The sequence below is a fragment of the Chlorocebus sabaeus genome, chromosome 9, assembly GCF_047675955.1.
Source record: "Chlorocebus sabaeus isolate Y175 chromosome 9, mChlSab1.0.hap1, whole genome shotgun sequence".
Taxonomy (NCBI): Eukaryota; Metazoa; Chordata; class Mammalia; order Primates; family Cercopithecidae; genus Chlorocebus; species Chlorocebus sabaeus.
In genome coordinates, this window is record NC_132912.1 from 88,307,982 (window position 1) to 88,335,771 (window position 27,790).

A 27,790-nucleotide genomic window follows, 5' to 3' on the forward strand; every position below is an offset into this window, starting at 1 on the left:
CCAAAGTAGAGATAAGCTTTACTGCTTGTAATTTCTGCATTGAAACTGTCATGTGATTATTTTAGCAGTTGCAGTATATTGTTACTGCACCTACTGATGCTCAATTAGTATTTATTAGATCGGATTTTCATTAGCTGTCTGAAGAACTTATTTTCTGAGAAATGAATGCTATTTATTACAGTTAATAATTTTTGTCCATTTTCATTCTTTTGAAGAATAAACATAAAATGAGAATTACATATTTAATAATAAACCATGTAGAGTACCACTAGAGAAGAGGCTATGTTAAAATGAAGAAAACTTTCAGTTTCAACCAGTATTGAGTCCTTACTCACTTTAGTTACAGAGGACACAAGGCCTTAGGGCAGCAGGGTTTCCCCCCGGTGTCCAGTGCAGCATAAATCACTGTGGGTACACATGGCAATGCTGCCCAAAGATCTCCACAGCTATTCTGTTTCATTGCTGTGTGGCTTGGCTGTAGAAAGCTCTTGAAATGTTTTCATCTTACATGGGGTTTCCCTTTGGAGTTAAGTTGCTCACCTTTCGCAATAAGACTCTGCTGACTGAGCAATGGGTTTATCACTTAGCTTCTTGCTTAATCACCTCTTAGTCTCTTTTCTTTTTCAATTGGTTTACATAGCACTCCAAGCCTGCTTGCTTGTTTTTATAGCGCCAAGGCAGTTGGCAAAAATGCTGTGAGAGTGGTATGGATGTCATGAACAGGCACACACGTTGTTAACTACACGTGCTTGTCTTAGCATAAATTGATTCTCACAACTACCACATATTCTTTTCCCGGGCAATCCAGTTATGTAGTTTAGAAACAAACTGCAGCAGAGAAGGAATGAGAGGTAACTTTTGTATTCAACTTGCCAAGAGCCAGGTCTTTATTATGCCCAATTGAAGTTCCATGGGTTAAGAAGGCTGGAGAAAAACTAGATATGATTCAGCAGTTTGCACTGAAAACGATTTCCCATTGAGAGGTTAAGAGGTGGGGCTTCACAATTTAGAAGTGAAATGGATAAATAAAAGCAGGCTACTTCAGGTGCACACAGGTTCAGCATAAGGGATATTGAAAATTGTTTCCCATCTCCTCTCATGACAGATCAGAAAGTTAAGAGCTTTAGTGGTCTGGAGAAATTTAATAGAAGCTATCATTGAAGGTCATTTGAAGACCTCTGGGCTCTTACTTATATTAGAATAATGGTTGCACTCTCAGGCCTTGGCTTAGCAGTGGAAAAGAAAAGAGTAAAATCATTTCATTCCCTTCCTTTTCTAGGCATATAGCTGGAAGTGATAAAGAGAACCATCATTAGCATGTTTTAATAATAATAGCAACAGTAACAACATTAACACCATTTACTGACCCATGATGTGTGAGACACTATTTTGAGGGCTTTAACTTGTTTAATTTTCACAACATTGTGAGGTATATATCCTATTATTATCATCATTTCAGACACAAGAAAACCAAGGCTCAGAAAGTTTTAAGTAAATGACTAAGCATACACAATGGGTAACATCTGAATCCAGAATGCCTAATTCTAGAGCTCTAGCTTCTAGCTACCATGTTATACTGTCGGATTTTTTTTCTCCACAGACATTTTGCCACTGAAATAGGAGCAGAAAAAGAGTTAGAGAAAGTGGAGTCTCCGAAGATATAACAGAAAGAGAGGCACATAGCAGACAATTACTACATCTATTCTAGATTTAGTTCTAATTCAGGTTCTTGAATTCCAGAAGAATGTTTTTAAAGCAAAGGTGTACATATGACAATGAAGTAACACTTGTTTGATTTGGGGGTGGTTGTTGTTGATGGTGGTGGTAAGAATCCAAATATTTTTAAAAGCCAGAATGGCAGAAAAAGCTTCTAGTTAAAAAAATCAGTAATTCCAGGCAATAACAACAGCTCTTTCAATGACTAAGTGGCCTTAAACCGCATATATACATTATTCTTGTCTTCTTTCCTGTAAAATGTGGATCATGCCTCATGTTTTCCTCCCAGGATAGCTATAAGGGCAAAATTATACAATGAACCTGAAAGCAATTTGAAGATTATAAAGTAGGGTTCAAATGAAAGGTTATTTTATTAAAGAAATAATATTAATTTATTAATAAACATTTGTTTCTACAATAGTTTCATTTTACTAAGTATGTTCCATAATGCATCAAGTTATTTATATTAATGCCTTAACTCTCCCTCTGCCTCAGAAATACTATCTCCTGCAAGAAGTCTTGTTCCCCCACTCACTGAGCCCCTGCTGATCATGCTTCGCTTATGAGTTTAATTATTAGTTTACATGATTGCCCCTCCCAGTAGACTGCGAGTCTCTAGAGCCAAGGACTATTCTATTTATTGAATTTTTTATCTTCAATTGTAGAGCTCAATACATATATACAGAATAACTGATGTAGAAAGAATATAATCCAAAAACACAGAGGTTATGTTTCTTTTATATTTGTTCCTGTATTTTATCCAAGTATGCTACTCTGGTATAGGAGACATTTGGATTGCTAAATAAACAGATTAAATATCTAATATTTTAAAGTACCAACTACGTATTATTGGCATATTAAAAAATCGGTTTGTCTTTGACTTGTGCAAATCTATTCTGAAAAACAGGGGCCTTTCTCAGAAGGACAAAAGTAGAGTAAATGGGGAGTATGACTATAAGGCAATGGGACTAATTTTCACTTGTAATTTGTAAAACCAACCTCCTTATTTTACAGTCATAGTTTGTAAATGAAGATGATTACCTAGATGACTTACATCAGTGCTTAGAGCTTTTGTGAGTAAGTCATATATAAAAAGAGAGCTGAGTTCTTTTGCTGAAAGTGATACTATAAATGGAATGTGTTCTCCTAGAAGACATACTGTAAACAGACAGTAACAGAACACATTAGAAAGACCATTCTTAAAAATAAAGAACATAGGCAGAAAATATGGCATATGCCAGAAAACAGAAAGGAAAGCAGTCCAAATGACTGCCCAGAGGAAATGGTTGTGAACAGGACATGTCTGATATTAAACAAGTGAAAGTCAGTTATGCTAACACCATTTAGGAAGAGACTGAATATCTTAAGACTACAATTCCCATGCATAAAAGGCCTTCACTTTAAGCTTCTGGACTCTTTGCTGAACACATATTTAAGTTTCTTATTATGTGGCAAAATTATGTTCTCACCTCCAAAAATGGATAATAAACTATTTATAAATTCTCCTGTAGAAAAATACTTCTGCATCTACATTTATTGAAATTGACATGAATGATAAAAATTAAGAAATGCTAAAAAACCTGTGAAGGGTATAAGTACCTTCACACACAAACATAATCTGTATGTCAAACAGTGATGAAAAAACTACATTCTTAACTTTAATAGGAAATGAAGTTCAAAAATTCAAATTTCTAAATTCTTCATACTCCACTGAAGGGCTTATAATTTTATAATGTTATTTCTGGGAAACTTTAAAAAATACTATTTTAAAATTAAAGTGTAACTTACGGTACTATCTTGAAATGTCATTTACTTGCTCAACATTACTGCTAAACTAAGATTCTAAGTATTATATACTTTGTATTAACATGTTGAGCACTCCATACATAAATATAAAATGAGTTTATATGAAGATTTTATTGCTTAGATATTGCTTTAATAGGACTTTATAATATTGACAAGATTATCTTGCATGTGTTATTCTCAGAGTAGAGTGAAAACTTCTGTAATCACAAAAGAACTGGTCTTTGCCTACATCTTACTCCTAACTATGAATGGGGTAGGTGCCACTCTGATGGTACACCATTATCATTACGGTGATTCGTTATATTCCATGAAAATGGTATGTACAATTACAAGCAAAGTGTTGAGGCCAAACTCTCAATTCCAGCATTATTGAATGTATGTAAAAGATGAACAATCACAGATAATATTTTAATACCCCCAAAGTAATACTACCAGGCAATTAGTAAGTGGTAAGAATTGGGAAAATAAGGTATTAGTGATCATTTAAATGACTGGTCCACATTGAATACTGAAGACAATATAGGCACTCTGATTGTCCTACAGTATGTTGTACACATGCAAGACAACGAAAGGTGATGTGACCTTAAAAGGTTAAGGACATGCGCCTCTTCCCCTAATGTAGAAATTGTACCCTATACTCCATTATGAATTTAACACTCATCAGTAATATCTACAGTTTTTACAAAGTGGGCTACATTTCCAACATCAATTAATTCTTAGGGCTATGGTGTTCATTATCTATAAACATCTATCTAAAAGAGTAAAATATAATATCCATGAGAAGAAAATTAGGCTGACTATCTGGTATTTCTCTGGGGATGGAGATTATATGCACATATATATGTGTATATATACTCAAACATGCACGTGAATACACAGAAATGAGCATACACATGTGTGCACACACAGGAGAGCACAAATGCAAATTTTTGTTTTTAAACTAAACTTTTATATGCCCACATTAAATTCTTCCCAATTTTGAGGCTAATCAAAATTTTGTTTGTACCTCCTCGTTTGCTTTTCAGAGGATTTTCTAGAAGATTTGCACTATCAGCTTGGTATTCAATTCTTTAGCTTGAAATGACTTCAGTGCCTGTAAGTTATTTTCAATATTTCAAAAATCCTAAGTAAATTCCTATATTTCATTAAATATCTCACTGGTAACTTCAAAGATCACTATTTAAGTTATCAAATGTCTAAGAGTTCACAAAGTTGTAACGCTGATTTTTTTTTGTCAACAAAAATAGCAGTTTTATTGTCCATCATCTTTAAAAAATAATATTTAAGGACTCATAACAGTCCTACAATCACTGTCCAAGAAATTCTATCCCTTATACTGCTCCATTTGGAGAGTGTTTTAGAAATACACAACTATATAAACACATCAGAAAATAAATCCTGCATGGCAGGGAGCTCTGTTTTCTTTTCCTGCCTGTATTTCCCAATACCTCCAAATCAAAGCAGTTCATGTATAATGCTGTTAATGGATATTTATTAGCTATACAGATAATTATAGTTTTCCACAAAACCAAAGTTCTTAAAAAATAAATTCATGGCTACATTAATTTGTAGGGTTCAGAAAAGCAAGAGGTTTGTCTAGAACCTTACTTGTTTTTTTGTGTTTTTTTTTTTCTCCCAGAACTGAAAATACTCATATCATCAAAGGCACACTTACAGACTTTCAAGTCAGAGGTGGTATTACTACAGTATCTCCAACCAGTGTTAAGGGAAGCATAATACTAATTCAGTGAGACATATGGCTCTAAAACCTTCTCGTCTAATATCTAAGTAAATACCATCTTTCTGCCTGTTCAAGTCAGAAATTCCAGCTGCAATACAAATAGACAAATATAAAAATAGTGCTGGGTCAATGTACTTTTAAGGAAGGGGATTTCTCTTGACCCCTGATGGCAACCGTAACTGTTTACTGCACTGTACACCATCTCAGGGAGTTCCTCACATACTGTACTGGTGTCTGATATCAGGAAATCCTCCATGTTCAGCAGGGAGGTGGAAATCAATCTACATTTTCAATTAGGGTTTATAGCCACACCGTCTTGAAATGCAGTTAGTCATAAGAATACATTTTTTTCTCATTCTTGTGATAATATGTCAGTTTTTAAATTTACATTTCAAACAAATGCAAAATAGAGTACGTTTTCATGTTGTTTACACCACATTCATGCAATGTGTTGAATGCATTAACTTGTACAAAGTGTCTTCATCTTCATGAATATATAGCTGTATGTGCATGTGTATATATATGTATACAAACTGTGCGTGTGAAATAAACTAAAATATTCAAACTATTAGCATAGGGTACTTGCAACTACAGAACCACAGAATTACTACTACAACACCATTTACTTCATATATATCTCTTCTATTTCCCTTTATATGTATTTAAATTTACATTTAAATTATTGTAATTGTTGTTAGGGTGCATAATTGTTGCTAAGCACCACTCAGAACTAAGGAAATAAAGACGATAGAAAATTAGTTGGGTAAGACGTGCTTAATGACTCTTCTTTAAGTCAATGTGTTTACCTTACACTTCATATGAAGGGGTTTTCTTAAAAGCAATGCGTTATTTATTTTATTTTTAGTCGTTGACTGCACAATTTAGCGCACTTTCTTGCTAATTATGACATGTCTACCGCAAAGTATTTGGTACTGATTTAGGAATAATGGTAATTAATGATGAAAGACAGAACAAGAGAAAAGGAAGAAATCTTAATCTAGGGGAAAACATTAAAAAGGAAGCAGAGGTGATCAAAAGCATTTAAAGAACCATCACCTACCAGTTCTACTCGTCCGAAACCTCCAACTCCAAGGGTGTCAATGATGTTGAAATCAGACAGCTTCAGGTTGGCGAAGAAAGCTGCTTCAGCTTCATATCTGGATTTTTTGATGTGAAAAAATGGAAATTTCTTAGAGGTGCAAACACGAGTACCACGCACATCTGTACCAGAATGACATGACTGTGGAACAGGGTTTACCTGCTTACATTCCATCTTGCTTTTAGAGTTTGTGTTTTCTCACGCTCATAATTTTTTGGTCCCAGTTGTGCAGAATAACATAAATTTGCACTTGTGTTTCAAAGTACTGTAGAAAAATACAAAGTACCCACTGCATGCCAGTCAAGTGACTGATAAATCCAGTTATCAAATCAAAGTTACATGGAGGTCTTTTTCTACGCGTCTTCTTGTGAACACGGATTGTTTGAGTTGTTCTTTTTTGGTTTTGTTTTAGATTTTTTGGTTTGGTTTGGTTTGGTTTTTGCCGTTCAGATTTTGGATGGCAGTTTCTCATCAGTTTCCCTTATCCACAGGCTGGCAGCGCCTCCTATAAATATTAATTAAAAGCGGCAAGATCACGGAGGTCTCTGGAGCGAAATCACAGCCAGGTTTTATGAAAACAGATCCGAGAAGCTGAGAATTGATGCACAAATGTCCGAAATGGATGATTTTGGAAGCATAGTCACATTCCTAAAAAGTGTCTTCCCTTCATTTTTGTGTACCCACTGACTTGTAGCCAAAACTCTCAGCTAGCAATCTCAGGGTCTTTATGTTTGTAAGTTTCTTGGATGAGTGGTGTGGAGAAGCATGGACTGCTATTCCCAAAGTCTAACTATGCACGCATGCAAACCTGACACATGCAAGTGGCCAGAATAAGCTTCTCCTGATGAGACAAGTGAATATGAGCTGCTTAAAATATATCCTTGTCAAAGGCTCTGCTATTTTTAGAAAGGACAGGAAGGCACAAAGATGAAGATGATCTGCCCACTCACTAACGTCAGGTCAGGGAGTAATTCAGCTGTCTCAAAAATAAAGTATTTGAATAGCTATGCATAACCCGTGACCTTCAGCTCAGCAACACCTGATTCAGTCCTACACTATAGATAGAAATGATGAACGCACTTGAGGTAATGATGCTAACACAGCCTGTTTATGTATCCTTTTGAAAAGAATCAGTCATGGGTATGTTTAACATTAAGCTGTGTAACATTTTAGCTATTCCATTACAGTCAAACATAAATTTAGACTCTTCACTTGGGGGATTTGTGAAACAGCTTTCTAGGTAAGCTTTCGGCATTCTTCAACTTACAACCATGTTTCTAATTTTTTTTTAACAAATCAATTGTTGACAGGCTTCTCAGAGGGTAAAAACAACATTGTTTTCCATTATTGGCTAATTATGTGAAATCAACTCCCTCCGATAAACTTTTATAAACAAGGCTGCTAGTCCATCCTAATGGTATTTGTAGACTTCTGTCATTAACTACACACTCAAGAGATCAACATAGTGATCCGGGAGATGGTTTACTAGAATGGAACAGAAGCAGCAAATGTGCATTTCTAGCATTCCAGCTGGCTTGCTACTTTTGGAAAATTAAAACTCCATCCCATTGAAAGGGCTAGTGGCAGAGTTGACTCCAACAGGTGCTGAAAAAAGACATCTGTTGAGATCAGACCCTGTGACTATTTGTATGTGGTCAAGCATTTCCTGACTGCCTGGATAATTAAATCTTTTATGAGATCGTTGTTGAATAACAATCCATGTGTTTGTTGGATTTAGAAATCTCAGGTGCAAACAGGGTGAACCTTGTTTCTTTCTTTCTTTCTTTTTTTTTTTTTAGACAAATCTTGCTGTGTCACCCAGGCTGAGGCTGGAGTGCAGTGGTGCAATCTTGGCTCACTGCAACCTCCACTTCCCGGGTTCAAGCTATTCTCATGCCTCAGCCTCCCAGCTAGCTGGGAATTACACGTGTGTGCCACTATGCCCAGCTGCAAACAGGGTGAACTCTTTCAGACTATTGTGATACCATTTCATATATTTAAAGTATGGTGTTATTTTTTGTAATCCTCGAAAGCACCCCAACAATTCTTATTTTGGGGCCTTGTGAAATTAGGCTGGAAGTACACATAGATGAGTGGAGGAATTCTAGCCTTTTGTTGCACATTAGAGCTACATGAGCATCTTTTAAAAACAATTAATTTAAGCCTTGCCACAGACCAAGTGAATGAGAAATTTCTGGAGGTGCTACCTAGACATCCCTATTTTAAAAAAGCTCCCAGGTGATTTTGATGTACAAGAGTTAAAACCTATAGTTCTATACCTTCTGAAAGCCTCAGGAAGTTCCACAAATCATACAAGATTTTTGAGGTGGATTAAAATGGCCCAGGAGATAAGTAGCTACCCAGTGAATCTGGGGATGAGACATTTTGGCAAGAGGGTTGGGGGTTTTTATACATTGGCCTTGGCCCCTGCTCTTCTGGTCCTAGAGCAATAGGAATAAACAATAGTTCTGAAATAGCCAACACAGCTTAGAAAAGACAGAGAAAGATAGAGAAAGAGAGAAAGGAAGGGAAGGGAAGGGAAGGGAAGGGAAGGGAAGGGAAGGGAAGGGAAGGGAAGGGAAGGGAAGGGAAGGGAAGGGAAGGGAAGGGAAGGGAAGCCGGGAGGGGAGGGGAAGGGAAGGGGGAGGGGAGGGAACTGGGGGAGGAGAGGGAGGAAGTGCAGGGAAGGGGCAAGGGGGAAGGGGAAGGGGGAAGAACTTTAGAACTAAGGAGTAACAAAGTTGATTTGATTTTCATCTTTTCATTTCTGTTAATACACCAAAGGAGGTTCCAAAAACAATAAAATGTACATTTGCAAGTATAAAAATTAGACCAAGATACATATGCATAGTTTAGAAACAGGAAAACAATAATAGAATAATCTCAGTCTCCTTCTCCCCTCCCCCATCTCTCTTTCTAAAATCACGTATCTGCACAGTATCATATTCACATTTCTTTGGAAAATAGATAATAGTCATTAGTTTATTATATTTCCATTTCTTCCAATATTCCCAGTCTCCACAAAACCAAGGAGTAAGAATCCAGTGGCCCTTATTATTCACAGTTGTTTTCCATTCTTGATGTAATATCCTTGAATCAATGCTGTCATTTTAAAGTAACAGAAACGGATGCTACACCTTATGATTGATCATTATTATTAAGAAGTAAACATCTTTCCCTATGTATTGGAAACCAAATATAATGTTTCAACCCAGGACAAAATTTGTGAAACTTAAAATTTTACTTTCACATTGCCATTCCAATAACAGAAGTAACTCAGCATTATTTTACAAAGCAGACAATATTAAGTACCATTTAAAAGTAAAGACCACATGCAAAAGGAACTAACTGTAGTTCCAGATGGGTAATTCAAAGCCAATAGTACAAAAGGCAAATATAGCCATATTAGCTTTAGCCCAGCTCACCCATAATCCAAATGAGCTACAGAAGTCTACTCTAAGTGCCTCCAATAAATAAATAAATAAATAAATAAATAAATAAATAAATAAGTTGTTAACATCTACTAATTCACATGTAAATCTGTTAGCCTGGCTTTGCCTGCACTTATCTACTCTTCAGTATACTTTCATTTCCTGTTGAGTTTAGATTGATCAATTCTTGGGGAAAACTACGAAAATGAAACATTTTAGTAAACACACATAGACTGTCACGTATGACTGAGTTTATTTCTTATTCCGTAACTGTAGTAGGTAAGATGAGATTCAGTAAGAACATCAGTGTCTACCCTGGATTTTAAAATGCTACAAGAGAGCATCCTGGCTTATCAAAAGCTCATGACTTATGTTCCTGGTTCTGCTAGTGACTGTCCTTCCAACTTTGATTTCTTCAATGTCTTGGCCTTTCTGGGAATACTGATAAATATACACTTAAGCAATAAGTATAAATTTACTGGAAAAATCAAGTCAGAATCCCAGCTTACTTAAATGTTCAGATACATGCCCAGAAATCCTCTTTCATTTTTTTTTGTAACCTAAGAGCACCACAATCTATAAATAATTACTTACAAAAACTGTTTGAAAAAGGAGTAAGAACATTGAGAAAGTGAGCCGTAAGCTCAAAATATACCTGGTCTATGATACAATAGACCTGGTCTATGATACATCCAAGATATAATGCTGGCCATGTACTGAATGAGCACTTAATTTGGTACACAGGATTTTATGTGATAATTGTTCCTGATTTAATAAAGCTTAGCGTACTGACTAATCTGTAAGTCTGGCAAAGTACATAAAAATGCCTTCAGAAGAATGCCTATATAGAGAGCAAGTAGCATTGAAAACTGAACCAATAAAATATATTTCCACATTTAAAAAGGAAGAAGCTATTTGGGCTACAAGTTCAAGATACTACAGGGACTGTTGCCTCATTGTGCAACTTTAACTTTGTGTATGTGGAAAATGTTAGGAAATACATGTCCTTATTCCCTTGATTTTCAAATGCCTGAAATTAAATAAGCTTAGACACTAAAATAAAAATGGGTAGACTCTATAATCAAGTCATCAATCATCTCTTATTAAATAATTGCTGCTACATAAAGAGTCTTATTGACAACTAAGCTTTGAATGCAGACTCTTTTGACTTCATTGGAAAACAAAAAGAACCATCTTAGCGTTTGTTTGTATGGGGAGTTATTTTCTGCTAAATCATGTTTTCAAAATAAAAAACTTTTTAAAGTACCTATTACTATAAAGTTTTTAAAAACCTCTTTAAACAAGAAAACTTCTAAAATTCCGAGCAAAAAGGGCCAATTTTTAATGTATTCTTGTTGTACAGCATCTAGGAGTAATCACCATCCTTTCAGCAGTGGAAGGAATAACTTAAAGAAATAAAAAGTTTAAAAGTAATTTAATGAACCTAAAGTATTTCACTATATCAATTTACTCTGGAAAATATAATCTGTTCTTCAGGGAATTTGAGATAACATTAGTTTGCTCCTGCTATTTCCAAAATTGTGGTTTTCAGAAATAGATGTTTTCTTTGAGCACTCTAGTCATGAAATAGTTCCACTTATTTTTCAAATACATGTTCTTGAGGAGCCATAGCCAATAGGAATATACAGGAAAATTGCATTTCGTATATCTGCTGCATAAGAATAATGATAGTAATGCAAATATTCTGCATTTAGAAAGCACCTTTCTTCCACGACTTTAAAATCTCTCTTATTTAATTTATCTTGGCTGATTCTTTGTGAAGATAAGATAACAAATATTTTTACTTCTATTTTGTACCTGGGTAAACCAGTTGTGATAAGTGATTGGTTTTAATAATTAAGCACTGGAAAAATTAGGACCTTGAGCATGTTTCACATCATAGCATATTTATGCTTATTCCAAATAAATAAATTTCCTTTTAAACATGATAGAGAGTCACCATTTTAAAGATGTTTTTATCTCAAAATCTTAAAATACCAACATACTTCAAAATATGGATTCACGCCAGTGGACCTCATCTAGTTTAACCTCCACATTACTTTTTTTTAAATAAAGGAACTAATCTGGAGATGTTAAGTGACTTTAGCTAAGGTCGTAAAGACCTAGGCATAGAAGACTGCCATTCTGACTCCTGGTCTGTAATAATTTTTACTACCTGCAGTTTTTATAATGTCCTTATATTTGAAAAACAAAGGCAAATAAAAAAGTTATAAAATATATTTGAGTAATATGTTCTTTTACTACACATTTCAGTCTAGAACAGTTTTGGCCTCTTTATAGCTAAGCACTTATGTGTTGTTGCCTACAATGTGTTTCCTGCCTGTGTGTGTTCCAATAAAATTAAAGGCCAAAAATGAAAGTCCACAGGGGCTCAAAAGAGATGTTTTAAAAATTCAAATATCAGAGCAGCATTTGTAAAAGATGAGTGAGAATACGCTACCCATTGTCAGCTTTAAAATAATCTTGTAACTTTTTTACACAGCTTGAGATAAATTTTTCTTTTCTGTTTTCTTCTCCTTCTCCTTCTCCTTCTCCTCCTCCTCCTCCTCCTCCTCCTCCTCCTCCTCCTTCTTCTTCTTCTTCTTCCTCCTCCTCCTCCTCCTTCTTCTCCTCCTCCTCCTTCTTCTTCTTCTCTTCTTCTTCTTTCTTCTTTTTTTGAGACTGAGTCTCCGTCACTCAGGCTGGAGTGCAGTGGTGTGATCTTGACTCACTGTAGCCTCTACCTCCTGGGTTCAAGCAAATCTCCTGTCTCAGCCTTTTCAGTAGCTGGGACTACAGGCACAGGCCACCACACCCAGCTAATTTTTGTGTTGTTGTAGAGACAGGGTTTCACCATGTTGGTCAGGGTGGTCTCCAACTCCTGACCTCAAGTGATCTGCCCACCTTGGCCTTCCAAAGTGTTAGGATTACAGGCATGAGCCACCATGCCTTGCCAAATTTTTCTCTTTCTAAAAAAGGTCCATGAATAAAGAACTGGCAGGAAAAGAATTCAGGAGTTTTTTCCCCTTTTGGTATATGTTACTTTAACAGAATCATTGGCCATAATAAAAATTTCATTTATTAAGTTATTTAGTGATGATTCTTTTTTGATTTACAGAATATAAATAATCTCATATATGTATTCAAACAAAAATGCATGAAGTTATCAACTTTATTCATGCCAGAATAGATAGGGTTCCTTTATATAAATGCACAACCATTAGAAGCTGGGGTCTGAGGAAGTTCTCTCTCATCTCAGTGCAAGCTAATTTCTTCATTTTCTTCTACGTCTCTCTGAACCTCAGGGTGTTTTTTCTTGTAGACCAGGGTGGTCCAGAGTTAGTGACTATTATGGCATGGCTACCCAGGGCCAGGGAGGTGAGGTTTAATGAGAAAGAGGATAGATGAAAATGACTCCTTCCTCTGCCTTCACTGCTGTAATATCAAATGACTATAATATTTGAGCAACTCAGCCCTGGAGGTAAACGTCCCTCATCTTCATGTTACTGCTTCACGCCACCCCGGAAAAATTATGCATTACTATAGCTCTCATTGCAATTTCCATGAGGACATCTTTGCCATAGCCTTCATTTCTAAAGAAGGGATAACTAAAGACAGCTCTTGTTTTGCCTTCAGATATAAAAATCCCTCTTCTACCTAAAGACTAAGAAGAGTCTTTGTTTTGTTTTGCAGGTCATTCGTTATATGGAGGTTAAAAGTATTGGAAGAAAGATGAAAATATTTAATCTTAAACCTTAAAATTAGTCTTAATTATTTTCTTAATCAAAGAGATCAGTTGAAATACTGAACTGGGAACAGAAGGATTAGGCAGGACTTGAACACTAGAAGTCAGCTTTTATTTCTGGCTTACAAATTTTTGCTGTGTTCTCTCATGTTTATAAAAATCCAGGCTGCACCTTTTCTCTATGGTTACTAGCAGCGATCTTCTGAATAGAAAATCTCTGATGAATTTTGCATAACTTCATGGACAGGAGGCTTAGGGATACAGCCATGGTTGTAGTAGGTCAAACAATGAAAAGACAGTATAAAGCAATGTGTGAAAGAAGAAAATAAGGCTACAAATTACCCTCCATGGCCTCTAGGAGTATAACAAAAGAAATAATCAGGAAGTTGGCCCCAGCCCAGCTTGTGCAAGATATCCCCTTTTCTGCAAAATGAAGGGTTTGCATTGGACATGTCTATGAAGCTCACTTACAGCTTCACAGTTCCATTATTCCAAGTGTCTTGAGAGATACAAACTTTGCAGAGAGTCCTTGTACCTGTAGTTTCTCTTTCTGCTACTCAATGGTCCTCTTCCCAATTCTGTCCTCTAATCCTAGACTCCTAAACCTCCTGCTTCAGGAAAATAATACCAGAGGTTTTCAGTTCATGGAGTCCTGCTTTCAGCTCCTGGTATGCAAAACAGGCATGCAAGAGACCCTGATTTAATGCCCAAACAGTAATTGGGGAAAATACCTCTTGGATGTTTGAAATAGACCTATAATAGACCAGTGGTTCCTTCTCTTCCCAGGATTCATATTAGAATATGGGTTGTGTGAAAAACAGACATGATAAAACTTTGAGATTTGGGACTAGGCATCAGTATTTTAAAATGAAATTCATATGCAAATCTATACAGCAGTTAATTACCAATGGTAATAATCACATGTATATTTTAAAGAACCATTAGTATTTATTTGATATGTATGTGACAGACACTTAGTACTTAGTATACAAATATCACAGGAAAATGTATCCAGGGACCAAACAACTGTTCTCAAATGATCTTTGAGAACACCATCCATTCTTGAAATGGAGAAAGCCTGTATATCTGTATCAGCATAGAAAATACTAAGCAGAAAAGAATAAAATGGAGCAAAATGTTTACCATGTTAAGTTGTTTAGTAATAGTGATCGGTACATTAATCAAAGGAATTAAGTCCCAGGAAACATCTCACATTTGTTATCAAGTCACTGCCATTGGATGCAAAACTTGGCATTGTCCTATGATGCTGCCAAAATATTGAATGGTTTATCAATAAAACATTGTTTTAAACTTGAACGATGAAGCAATCTATAGGGTTTTGTTTTCTTTTGAAACTAAACTCCATACTTTTATTCAGATTTCCTTAGCTTTTACTTATGGTCCGTTTTCTGGTCCAGGATCCCATCTAGAATATCATCTTGTATTTATCTGTCTTATCACCCTTCCTTGTTTTTGAGGAATACTTGCCAGGTGTTTTGTAGCACGTACCTCAATTTGAGATAGTCGGATGTTTTTTTTCATGATTAAACTAGAGTTAGGACGTTCTGGGGAAGAAGAAGACTACAGAGATAAAGTGCCATTTTCATCACATCGTATCAAATGCCACACTATTGATATGACTGATCACTAAGGATACGTGAACCTTGACCCTGCCAATATAGTCATTGTATAGTTTTTAATACAGTGCATACTTATAGGAGATGACAGATACAAACCAGCCTTAATTGAAATGTGATCTTCTTCATAATTTTTACCTTGGAACAGTGTCCCTCTCAAAATCAGATAACTTTATAAAGGCATTACAAATTTCCACACTGCTAAGGTTTCTGCACAGTCATTCCCAAGGGTCACAGTAAAATTCATTGAGCAGGATTTGAGCAGATGACTATAATATTAGAAACTGGTGCCTTTCCATACATTTTCCCATGAATCACAGGAGTGAAGAGACAATGGTGAAGGGGGAACAACTCAATGTGTTTTCTTTTCTATATGTATAAAAAATTATTATAATAATTGTTTCTCTGAGCATATTGATTACTCTTTATGGAAGTTTAGGAAAAGAGCTGCAATCAAATTTCACTTTAGCCATATGCTGGTTCAAATGAATGCTGCTGTAACACTTAAACTGACATTCACCTCATAAAGCTCCTCACTCTACACTTGTATATATCTAGTTGAACAGCACTAAATAATTTTCCCCATTTATTTTATCATTGGTAAATAATAGAGAAAAATGAAAGAAACTGGGTGGGGGCATTCAGACCTATTATGACAATTCTTTATGCCATTTAACACCTGGAGATTTTTTTTTCATATTTGACTTCCTTTTTCTCACATAGTTTTCAGAGACACAGAGTTGAATATTTGGACAAATGCTATTCTCACTACTCTTTCTCTCTCTCTCTCTTTTTTTTTTTGACTCCCTTTTTCTCACCTAAATTATTAAGTTTTCTCTCAAGAGTTAATAAGTACCAAATTCACATGGCCTAAGTGGATTAATTGGGTTTGCAAGGCTTTTTGATAATAGAAGAAACTATATAAAGTGATAGGAGCACTATCTTGACTTGTTGCCTCTCTTTCCCAGTCTTAACAACGGGGATGTTCAATGTCCACTTAATGTTTTCAAAGAAGAGACAGTATCTGATTGGATTCTCAGTCTGATTTACCATCCTTTAACTTTGCAGTTATAAACAGACATAGTAGAACTTGAAGATTCACAGGGACAGAAAATCTTTCTTTGACCTCATCATAACAAGAAATTGCTGAACTGGAGGTGGAAGCCTTAGAAACTTGTCCTGAGTGTTGTCACTTGGAGCAGTGTCCAGTGAAGTATGCTAGGAGGAAGTCGAGGGACTTAGTGTGTGAAGTCACAGGGAGGGGTTGTCTCTCCTGATGGAAGCAGAAGTGGTCACACAGTATCTTCATTTCTGTAGTACTTGTGATATTTGGCCACTCACAAGAAAAACAAAATATGAACTAACCTCAATGTAAATATATAAAATATATGAAATGTGAGGCAAACAATTGCAAATTGAAAGAATCTATTTTTAGCAGCAATTGTTCTATTTTTACTGCTCTATAAAGGATATTCTGGTGGTAAGGATATTCTGGTGGTAAATAAATTATGCTATAGCATATACTATTTGGACAAAGATGCCACTTAAGATACATAATACGAAATAGATAATTATTTGTGGAGTTTTGTTTTATATAAAAAAGGTACATTGACATTCTGAAGCCAAAAATTCCACTGCTATATAGAGAATTGTTTTAGAAACAGCATTCTTTCTTTCATTTATTTTATTTTTTATTTTTTTTTGAGATGGAGTCTTGCTCTGTCACCCAGACTGGAGTGCAATGGTGTGACCTCGGCTCACTGCATCCTCCACCTCCTGGGTTCAAGCAATTCTCCTGGCTTAGCCTTCCAGGCAGCTGGGACTACAGGCGCCCACCACCATGCCCGGATAATTTTTGTATTTTTAATAGAGATGGGGCTTCACCATGTTGGCCAGGCTGGTCTTGAACTCCTGACCTCAGGTGATCCACTGGCCTCGGCCTCCCAAAGTGTAGAAACAACATTCTTACAGGTCTTTCTTGCTAAAGTCTGAAGAATCAAAGCACCAACAAAGAAAATAAAATGACCCTGATACAACTGAGTTATTCAGCTTGCACTGTTAACTTTTTTCCCCTACATTTTGTTCCATCCTATGCTTGAAGCTAGCAAAGGTTCAAATCTGTTTCCAGTAAGAGAAAGGACTTGAAATAGTTTCATAAATGTTATTGTTAATTTCTAGTGTGTTACTTGCTGATTAGGAAACAAAGATTTAAACAAAAATGAGCAGCAATAAGAATCACTGCAATCTTAAGTTTCAGGCTGCTAACATATATTATCATGTGTGCTTAGGAGATATATTTGTATACAGGAAGTGGAGTTCTATTACTATCTATCTATTCTTAAATCCAACAGTTTAGAGTATTTGTTCGGAGATAAGATCTTTCTTAGGTAATATAAGGAATGAAATTTGTTACCTAGTGTAAGGGTGAATCAAAAGTTTGCCTAATAAGCAAAAGACTCTTCAGTCATTAATCTAAGCCCTAAGTATTAAGGAAAGTAAGCTGAGTGGGATACTTTCTAGATCCAGAATCTTTCAAACATATTGATAAAATGTAAACATTCTCTCTCTCTCTCTCTTTCTCTAATGTAAATATTCTCTCTCTCTCTCTCTCTCTCTCTCTCTCTCTCTCTCTCTCTCTCTCTCTCTCTCTTCTATTGCCTAGGCTGGAATGCAGTGGTGCAATCATGACTCACTGCAGCCTTGATCTCCTGGGTTCAAGCAGTTCTCCTGCCTCAGCCTCCTGAGTAGCTGGGACCACAGGCACACTCCACCATGTCTGGTCAAAATTTTTTGAATATTTTGTAGAGACCAGGTTTCACCTAGTTGCCCAGGCTGATTTCAAATTCCTGGGCTCAAGTGATCTTCCTGCCTCAGCCTCTCAAAGTGCTGGGATTACAAGTGTGAGCCAGCACGCCTAGCCAAAATATAAATATGCCTGTAATAGTAAACCTAATTACCTAACACCATCAAAAATGGGGTGCTCCATGAAGAAGCACATAATTCAAATTATTGAAGTTTATCCCTTCTAATGACCACATAGATTTCTCTTACCCCATTAAAAAAGTAGATAATCAGTATTTCTAGGATAGTTGTTTTCTTCCAACCAATTAAGGCATAATCTACATAGTAGAACAAAGGATGATGCCTGGTCAACATTTGAATAAACAATCACTGTGGTGTTATCTCTATTTAATATGACTCCAATAAAACTTCTATGGTATGTATTATTAGTTGATCAGACTTCAAGTATTATGAGTCAAGGAACCTGTCTTACCTCCCCATCTCTGACCAAAATACACTTATTTTCTATAAGCTATAAAGTCAGATAGCCAATTTTGTAAGAATTGTCCCTATAATATAGCCATGCGAGCAATGAGTACCTGGCATGAAAATGCATAAAGGAGGCAGTAATATACAACAACTGAAGCATAACCTCTGGAGCCAATCTGCTTCGGACAAATCCCAATTCCATTACTCCCTGGCCACCTAAACAAGCTACTTAATTCATCTGCCTCGGTTTTCTTCAACTGTTTAATTGGTATGATCAACAAACCAACTTCAGTGTGTTATCATAAATATTAATAAATAAGAGAATGCATGTGAAACAAAGCTATAAGCAATCATTAGTAATAATAATAAAGGATGATCATTATTTTTCATGGAGTTTTTGCTAGCGCCATGTACTGTTTTGTTAATGCTAATTGCCTGATTTTCTGTCCATGAATTTTTGGCTGATCTAAGTTTCCACTTCCCTAACCCTTTGGCTGGGATCTAGGTATGAGAGTTGCTTGGCAAGCAAACTAGAGATAAATGAGGTGTTACTATATAAAGTTAATGTAGGCACATATAAATATCCAAACGTGCCATAATGTTGGGGTTTGACTCTTTCCCTAATACTCAGTTTCTTTATTCAAAATGTTGTAATTGGTGGTTTTATGTTGGCCCTGGTAAACTTTGTGAACTCTTTGTACTTCGCTGTATATTGCAATTTATGCTTTTTTCCACGGTTTAATTTCTGAGCCATATTATTTATAATCAGGTACCAGCAAATAAAAGGACCAAACTAAAAATGATGGAATATATAATGAAGAAAGCATGGGATTTCTGCAATCTATTCTAGACCCTTTATTAAAAGAAGGGTAGGTGAAGGCTCCCTTTTTGAAATTTAAATTTAATATACTTTTCACAATTCTACTGTGCTCTCAGTAAATATGGAATTTACGAGCCATCACGTGGACTAAAGTAAAGCATAAAGTCCTCATGCTGCTTCAGCTCAAGATGTTTACCTTCAACTATTCCCTGAGCTTGTAGGAGACAGATAATACATCACCATGCTCTTAGCCACAGTCAGGCACTAGATACAGAATCAGGCAACAAGTATCATAATCCAAGGCTGGAAATGCCTGAAACAGATTCCTGAGAGGCATTCACAGAGTCTGAGATATCCTCTCTGAGGACCAATTGTTGCCAAAATCAGAGTTGCCAAGAAGCGACTCAGGGACTCCATCCCGTAGATAGACCCCTCCCCCATTTTCCTGGGGCTTACTCAGTATGACTCACTTCCTTAAAGCCACCATGAGGGTGGTTCACTGGGAAATGGGAAAAGACCTGGCCATGTTCCAGAGGTACAGAGGATGTCACTGGTTTCTTCAGTAACATGCAGGTGAAAGCTATGGGAATCTCATGCTGACCAGAAATATGTAAGTGTACCTTTCAGAAGGGGAAAACTAAATCTCAGATTTTCTACTTTCTTGCCTTTGGCAAATCATTATGAATACTCTTTTGATAAAAAGGCCTTTTATAATGTCTTTACCCCTTTGCGTAATGTTTATTAGGGGGATGTTCTCAGAGGTAAATTTTGAAAATAAAATAAACAGAAAAGAGAGCCAATGCCTTCTTTATCACTTTTACTGACAAATGACAACAGAAAAAAATAGTATATGGAAGATCTAATTTTTAGGCTCCATCAAAGCATATTTGCAACATGTCATCATGTCATATAGTTTATTAGCTATGCTGTTAATATACAATTAACATCATTTGGGGATATGCTATGTCAGTGGAATAAAAACTCATAAAAAGGCTAATGTTTCTGAGATGAACTGACATGATAAGTCATTGGAATTCACTTAGCGCAGATGTTTCTTTGCTATCTATTCCAGCAAATATTATCAACCACCCACTTCTGCCCAGTGATACTGACCTGAGGATTCTGGTCTGTATTGCACAGATTCTGACTTGTGTCTTCAGTACTCTAGATATGGGCACACAAGAGCAAGCTAAGGCATGTCAGCAAAAGCATTTGCATTGTGTGTATGATACTATTATTATTATTATTACAGGTCCATGTGCTCCACTAAAACTGAGCAGCTACTTACGTGCCCAGCACCGTGCCATATCCTTTCATATAATTTCATTTGGTAAAGGGGAGCAGATGTTTGCTCAGGTACAAATGAAGCAGGAAACACATAGAAGAGCATTAAGAACCACTGTGAAAAACTTATAATATAGGCCTCTTATTCTCAAGCTAAATTTAATCAGTTTACCCGGTGGGGATGAATGGAAAAAAGTAGGATTTCCAAGTGAAAAGATTTTCTCTAAGAGTTTAAGAGCAAGAACTCCCTCTCCTTTAGTTCAGGGCTCCTCCTTCCAGACCAGATTCCTTCTGAGATCAGCAATGCAGTGGCTTAAATCCCTGGATTAGCTGTGACCTCTTCATTTCTTTCTTTCTTTTTTTTTTTTTTTTTTTTTTTTTACTTCCTATTGAAAATCAAAACCAGAATATTTTTGGATTTTAAACAAAGTGAATGAAAATGAGACTATAATGATTATGGCAGTGATGCAGTTTGACAATTGCATTACAATGAAAGGTTTTCTTTTTATTCAAGAAAATGTCATCAGTGTTCTGACTTCCCCTTAACCTACCCACACTCGAACTTCAAATTTATTTGCCCTTTAAAAATTCCAAATCACGAGAAATTATGTATCACCTGCTTTAGATTTTCTAACAGAAAGTGAACATTTGAGTTTTGCAGCTAAAACAGACATTAAAGTGATGGCATCGCTAACTTCCTCTGGAAAGGGAAGGAGATCTGAAATTAGAAACACAAATTAAGAAGTAACAAGGAAATTATCATGTTTTCATTGCTCACAAAATGATGTCTCACTCATTACCCAGAGAACGACAATGATAATATAACTGGGCACATGTGCAGGGCGACTTCACCCAGAAGTAGAAAATGTAAACTTCTATGTTTTGTTGTTAATGTTATTGCAACGCTATGCTATGGTTTTTGTGCTGCTTAATAGAAGATGTTTCTATTATTCACATCTTTACATTTTACTAAATGCAGTGGGTTCTCATTTCCGAATAGAACATACAGTCATCCCTTGGTATACATGGGGGATTAGTTCCAGGATCTCCTGTGGATACCAAAATCCACAGATACTCAAGTCCCTGGTACAAAATGGTGTAGTATTTGCATATAGCCTCAGCACATCCTCCCATGCACTTTAAATCATCTCTAGATTACTTATAATAACTAATACAATATAAATGCTTTATTTACAATGTAAATAGTTGTTACACTGTGTTGTTTAGGGAATAATGACCAGAAAGAAAAGTATGACATGTTTAGCACAAATGCTACTTTTTCTAATTTTTTTGATTTTGCAGTTGGTTGAATTCAATGATGTGGAATCCAAGGATACAGGGGGTCGACTATATTTTTATTCTTTATAATAAAATAGCACATTATGAAATGCATCATCTCAAGAAAAAAATAACCTTAGATGGTGCCACTATTAGTCAGGTAAGCAACATTTCCTTATTTTTCTATAGATAGAACTAAAAGCCTTAAAAATAATGTGATGGGAATTTGGAAATAGCTTCTATCTTTATGCTGCTTTCATATACTGTCTTGCTTTGATTATGATAATTCATTAATTAAAATACGTAAAACAACACCTCATTCCTGTTGAACTGCTTCAAGGACCAGATGTTAAAATTCTCCAATTATGTTTTTATTCCACTAATTAACATGTGTCATTGACAGAATATGAGATCTCTTGCAATTTAGGATTTTCTATTTGCCTATTTCACTGTAATAGTGGATGGAATCTATGGATATTTAATAGCATCTGCACATTTTCAAAGGAATTCAAGAATAATTCTTAGGTTCCTTTGGTGATTATGACTGACATGTTGACCCTATTCATAAAAGTTGTCAATATTTTTTTCTCCATGGATTTTCAACCTGTTCCTTTGTGATACATACAAGATACCTAATAGTCCTGAAGGCATATAAAAATTTTTCCTACTCTGGAGTCTCTGGGGAATGAAAATGGCATCCACTGTGCATCTTGTGATCATGAGCTCAGCCATCTCTGCAAATGACTCACACCCCTGAGGATGCTTGGGGCAGGTTTGACCTATTGTGTGTCTGGTTATGACACACATTTTTTAGTCATTATTTTTCAACATGGAAATAAGATTTTAATTGACTAAAACAACAAAGTATATTTTCAATGTTGGTAAAACATCACCTTTGCTCTGTATGTTTTATAATAAAAACCAAGTGGCTAAGTATGACAGCAATTATCCTCAGCTTAATAATAGAATAATCTTGCTGTGAGGGACAAACTATGATTCCAGGGGAATTCTGTAATCTTTTCAGTGTTAGCCAATCTAACTAACTCTCTTGAGACTGGTAAATCATGCAAGTCAGTCATGCTAACAGGCATTTGATAGACTGTGGTAAATAACTTGAACTAACTAAGACAACATAAAATAAAAACCCTTGAAATTATTTTGGACATTCTAAGTAATCTGAGTATTGTAATCAAGACAGTATTCAGATTGTCTATGTTTTCAGCAGAATCAGGCAGTTTTATGATACCATGAACTACTTTTAGCAAATTACCAATAAAAATAAGCATATGCCAGGCACTGTTATAGATGCTGGCTAAGGATGGAACAGTGAACAAAACAGACTTAAAAAAAAAAAAAAATCAGCCCTCATCACTTATATGCGGGTGGAGGAGACAAAAAAAAAAAAAAAAACCCAAAAATTAAATATAGTGTATTAAATGTGTTAAGTGTTGTGGAGAAAAATTCGGCAAAAAAGGGGTACTAGGTCTGATTTCAAACTACATTATAAGGCCATAGTGACCAAAACACTGTGGTACTGGCACCAATAAAGGCACACAGACCAACGGAACAAAATAGAGAACTCAGAAATAAACCAAAATACTTATATTTAACTGATCTTCAAAAAAAAAAAACAAACAAAAAGATAAAGTGAGGAAAGGAGACCCTTTTCCACAAATAGTGCTGGGATAATTGGCTAGCCCATGTAGGAGAATGAAACTGGATCCTCATCTCTCACCTTATACAAAAATCAACTCAAGATGGATTAAGGACTTAAACTAAGACCTGAAACTACTAAAATTCTAGGAAAACATTGGAAAAACCCTTCTAGACATTGGCTTAGGCAAGGATTTCATGAACAAGAACCCAGAACCAATGTAATAAAAACAAAGATAAATAGCTGAGACCTAATTAAACTAAAGAGCTTTTGCACAGCAAAAGGAACTGTCAGCAGAGTAAACAGATAACCCACAGAGTGGGAGAAAATCTTCATAATCTATACATCTGACAAAGGATTAATATACAGAATCTACAACAAACTCAAACAAATCAGTAAGAAAAAAACAAACAAAGAATCCCGTCGAAAAAATAGGCTAAGGACATGAATAGACAATTCTCAAAAGAAGATATACAAATGGGCAACAAACATACGAAAACATGCTCAACATCACTAATGATCAGGAAATGCAAATCAAAACCACAAGGCAATACCACTTTACTCCTGCAAGAATGGCCATAATCAAAAAATCAAAAAACAGTAGACGTTGGCACGGATGTGTTGAACAGGGGGCATTTCTACACTGTTGGTGGGAATGTAGTTAGATACGGCAACTATGGAAAACAGTGTGGGGATTCCTTAAAGAACTAAAAGTAGAACGACCATTTGATTCAGCAATCCAACTACCAGGTATCTAACCAGAGGAAAAGAAGTCATTACTTGAAAAAGATACTTACATACAAATTTATAGCAGCACAATTCACAATTGCAGAATCATGGAACCAACCCAAATGCCCATCAATCAATGAGTGGATAAAGAAACTGTGATATATATCTATATATCATATATCATATAGATATATATCTATATATCATATATCATATAGATATATATCTATATATCATATATCATATAGATATATATCTATATATCATATATCATATAGATATATATCTATATATCATATATCATATAGATATAGATAGATATGATGGAATATTATCTATATACATAGATAGATATATAGGTGTGTGTATATATATATATATATATGATGGAATACTATGCAGCCATAAAAAAGAATGAATTAACAGCATTTGTAGTGACCTGGATGAGATTGGAGGCTATTATTCTAAGTGAAGTAACTCAGGAATGGAAAATCAAACATCATATGTTCTCACTGATATGTGGGAGCTAAACTATGAGTACAGAAAGCCATAAGAATGATACAATTGACTTTGGGGACTTGGCGGAAAGAGTGGGAAGAGGGCAAGGGATGGAAGACTACAAATATGGTGAAGTGTATACTGCTTGTGGGATGGGTACACCAAAATCTCACAGATCACCACTAAAGAACTTATTCATATAACCAAATACCACCTGTACCTCAGTAACCTATGGAAAAATAAAAAATAATAATATAAAATTAAATAAAGAAAGGGATACTAGGGAGTGTGGGAACAAAAACCAGAGGGCTGCAATTTTAGTTTAGGAGATTAGAGAAGGTCCAATTGAGAAGGAGATGGAGGAGTGAGCCCTGTGGGATCTGAGGATGAAATATTCTTGGTAGAGAAAACAGAAACTGCAGTTGCTCTGGAGCAGAAGTCTGTCTGATATGTGTTACAATTAGCAAGACAGTTATAGTGGCTGGAACAGTCTCCTCTGAAGGCACAGGAGAGGAGGAAGTAATGAGATGGGAGGCAAGGTGGAGCAAGGGGTGCAAATTGTCTGGGGCCTTGTAGACCATTGTAAAGATTTTCCTTTTATTCTGAAAAAGGAGCCTCCAGAGGGCTCTGAGCAGTCAGTTTTGTCCTCTAATTTATATTTTAAAATACCTGCAAGGTTGAAAACAGGCAATAGGAAGGCAAAGGCAGAAATATGGAGACAAGTCAGAAGTCATTGCAATAATCCAGGCAAGAGATGTGGCCTAGACTGCAGTGTTGATGCCAAGAGGTTGGTTTTGGATACATTTTTAAGGTAGAATTAATGTGATTTGCTGTTGGACCAAGATATGATGTGAGTGAAAGAAAAAAGGAAAGGATGATTCTGAAATTTTGAGCCTCATGAATGGGAAGGATGGAGTTCTTTTTGGTAAAACAGGGAAAATTCTAAGAGAAACAGGCTTAGAGAAAAGTAGTTCAGTTTTGATATTTTAGGGTGATGTGTATGATTTATTCAAGTCGATTTTTCAAATAGGTTGCTAGATGTCTGAAGTTGAAAAGATAAATCCAGGCTGGAAACATAAATCTGGAAGTCAGCATATACAGTGTATCGAAAGCTGTGAGACTACCTGAAGACCACCAAGGACAAAAGGATAGATAGAGAAGAGAAGAGATCAAGGACTGAGTTGTGAAGCATGACGACATGGAAATATTGGAAGGCTCAGGACCAACCAACCAAAGTAGCAGAAATGGAACAGCTAATGGGAAAGAAAGAAAACTAGGAGAATATGGGATCCCAGAAGCCAAGTGAAGAAAATGTCTCAAGGAGGAAGAGTGGTCAACTGTATCAATAATTACAGATAGGTCAAGTAAGACATAATAATCAAAACTTTGAATTTAAGAAATCGGAGGTCACTAGTGACCTTGGTAGAGAAGTATGGGTAAAAGTTTCGGGAGAGGATGGGAGGTGAGGAATTGGAAATGCTATGTTTATATGTATTTCAAGAAATTTTCTTAAATGGGAACAAAGAACTGGATTAACAGTCAAAGCAGGGGATATGGGGATAAAGTGTTTTTGTTTGTTTGTTTGGTTGGTTGGTTTTTAAAGATTGGAATGAGGAAAAGATTCACATAAAAGAGAAAATAATTTCTAGGGTGATGCCCTTAAGTAAGAGAAAGGAGAGATGAACTGGTACACAGTGAAATGTTAGTGTAGGTCAAACCAGTGATAAGCCAATATGGCTATCAGTAAAAGTCAACTGTTCCAAAAGAATGACCAACTAGGTTAACCTATAGGACAGGTAAGAGTTTTTATACACCTGGGATGGTATAAAGATAAGGCAAAGTTGGGATGACATCAAGTATTACTACAAGGCAATACGTTTTCTATCAACAGCACCACCAAACACAAACAGCTGTTTTATTTAATGACTGCATAATATGTGGTAGGCATTATTCTAAGTCTTTTATACTTATTGTCATTTAATTGTTACAAGAAATGACTATATCCCCCTGGAGAAAACTAAGTCACAAACAATTTACTAACTTTCTAAGGTCACATGATTTGTAAGGAGTTGTGTTGGGTTTTATATGCAGGCAGATTGACTGACTCTAAAACCTGTGCTAAACCACAATCTGATTCTCACCCATCTATCTCTTTATACATTGATCTACATAACTATCTAGAAAATTCCATATTCTCACTCCTGGTTAGTGTTTCCAATGGTGAAGAATTATATTGAGAAATACTCATCAGAAAATGAAAGACTGTGAAAAATACAAAATACCATGAATCTAGGCAGAAATTCATGTCATTATAGTAGGCTTGGAGTTTAGGGATCAATTACAGATTGAATTTTTGGTTCACATGCATTATTGGAAGACTAAAATCCATCCCTCACTGGACCCCCATTCTTCTCAGAATATACTTGTGCAGCATCAAACAGCAGGAGAGGGGCAGAAGCAGGCTAATGTTTCACACAAGGAACACCATGCTGCTCCCATGGGTGAACTATTCTGATGGCTTAAAAGGGGTCATCCCTGCTGGTGTCATCAAAGGGATGGGAGTCTTCAAGGGGATGACTCTAAGGGAACATCAAGGAGTGTTTACTGGAAGGCAAGGCCTCCTTACCCACTCACCCAATTCCCCTGACTCTCATCTCCACCCTTACCAGACTCCAAAGCCCAACATAAATCAATGATATTTACCCATCTATGCAAATCTTTTTCATCAACACCTAACCATCTCTGCTTCAGTTTTATTTCTTCAGTTTTCTGAAAGCACTTAATCCAATAGCCCAAACAGCTCCCTTAATTTTTAGTGTTTGCTAGCTTTTTACTAACAAATAAGACTAAAAGCACCTTGAATTAAGAAACTGTCTTATTTTGCATTTGTTACAATATTTAGAAATATTAAGCCTCTAGCACACATGCAGTTGATAATTTTAAGTCTTGTTTTAGATCAACTTATCATCTTGCTTGTGTATGTGAAAAAAGTAAAAAATATCTGATGTTATAGCTCCTCATGTATTGATTTAATTTTTTCACTGACAGTGAATATAAATATGAATACTTGGATTACTTAAAA

The 27,790-nt window shown here is 35.8% G+C and overlaps 1 protein-coding gene and 1 long non-coding RNA gene across 4 annotated transcripts in view; one reads left to right on the plus strand and one right to left on the minus strand.

Annotated features, from left to right (window-relative positions):
- PRKG1 (protein kinase cGMP-dependent 1) overlaps nt 1-27,790 on the minus strand; it is a 1,334,297-nt gene that overhangs the window by 45,138 nt on the left and 1,261,369 nt on the right. For all 3 annotated transcript variants that reach the window (XM_073019149.1, XM_073019148.1, XM_038008764.2), the window contains one exon: nt 6,324-6,420. In XM_073019149.1, coding sequence (XP_072875250.1) covers nt 6,324-6,420 — 97 coding nt within the window. The remainder of the gene's footprint in view (nt 1-6,323; nt 6,421-27,790) is intronic.
- LOC140712508 (uncharacterized) lies at nt 20,161-27,622 on the plus strand. Its single transcript, XR_012094112.1, has 3 exons — nt 20,161-20,621; nt 21,852-21,987; nt 25,739-27,622. It is a non-coding gene; the product is annotated as an uncharacterized lncRNA (long non-coding RNA).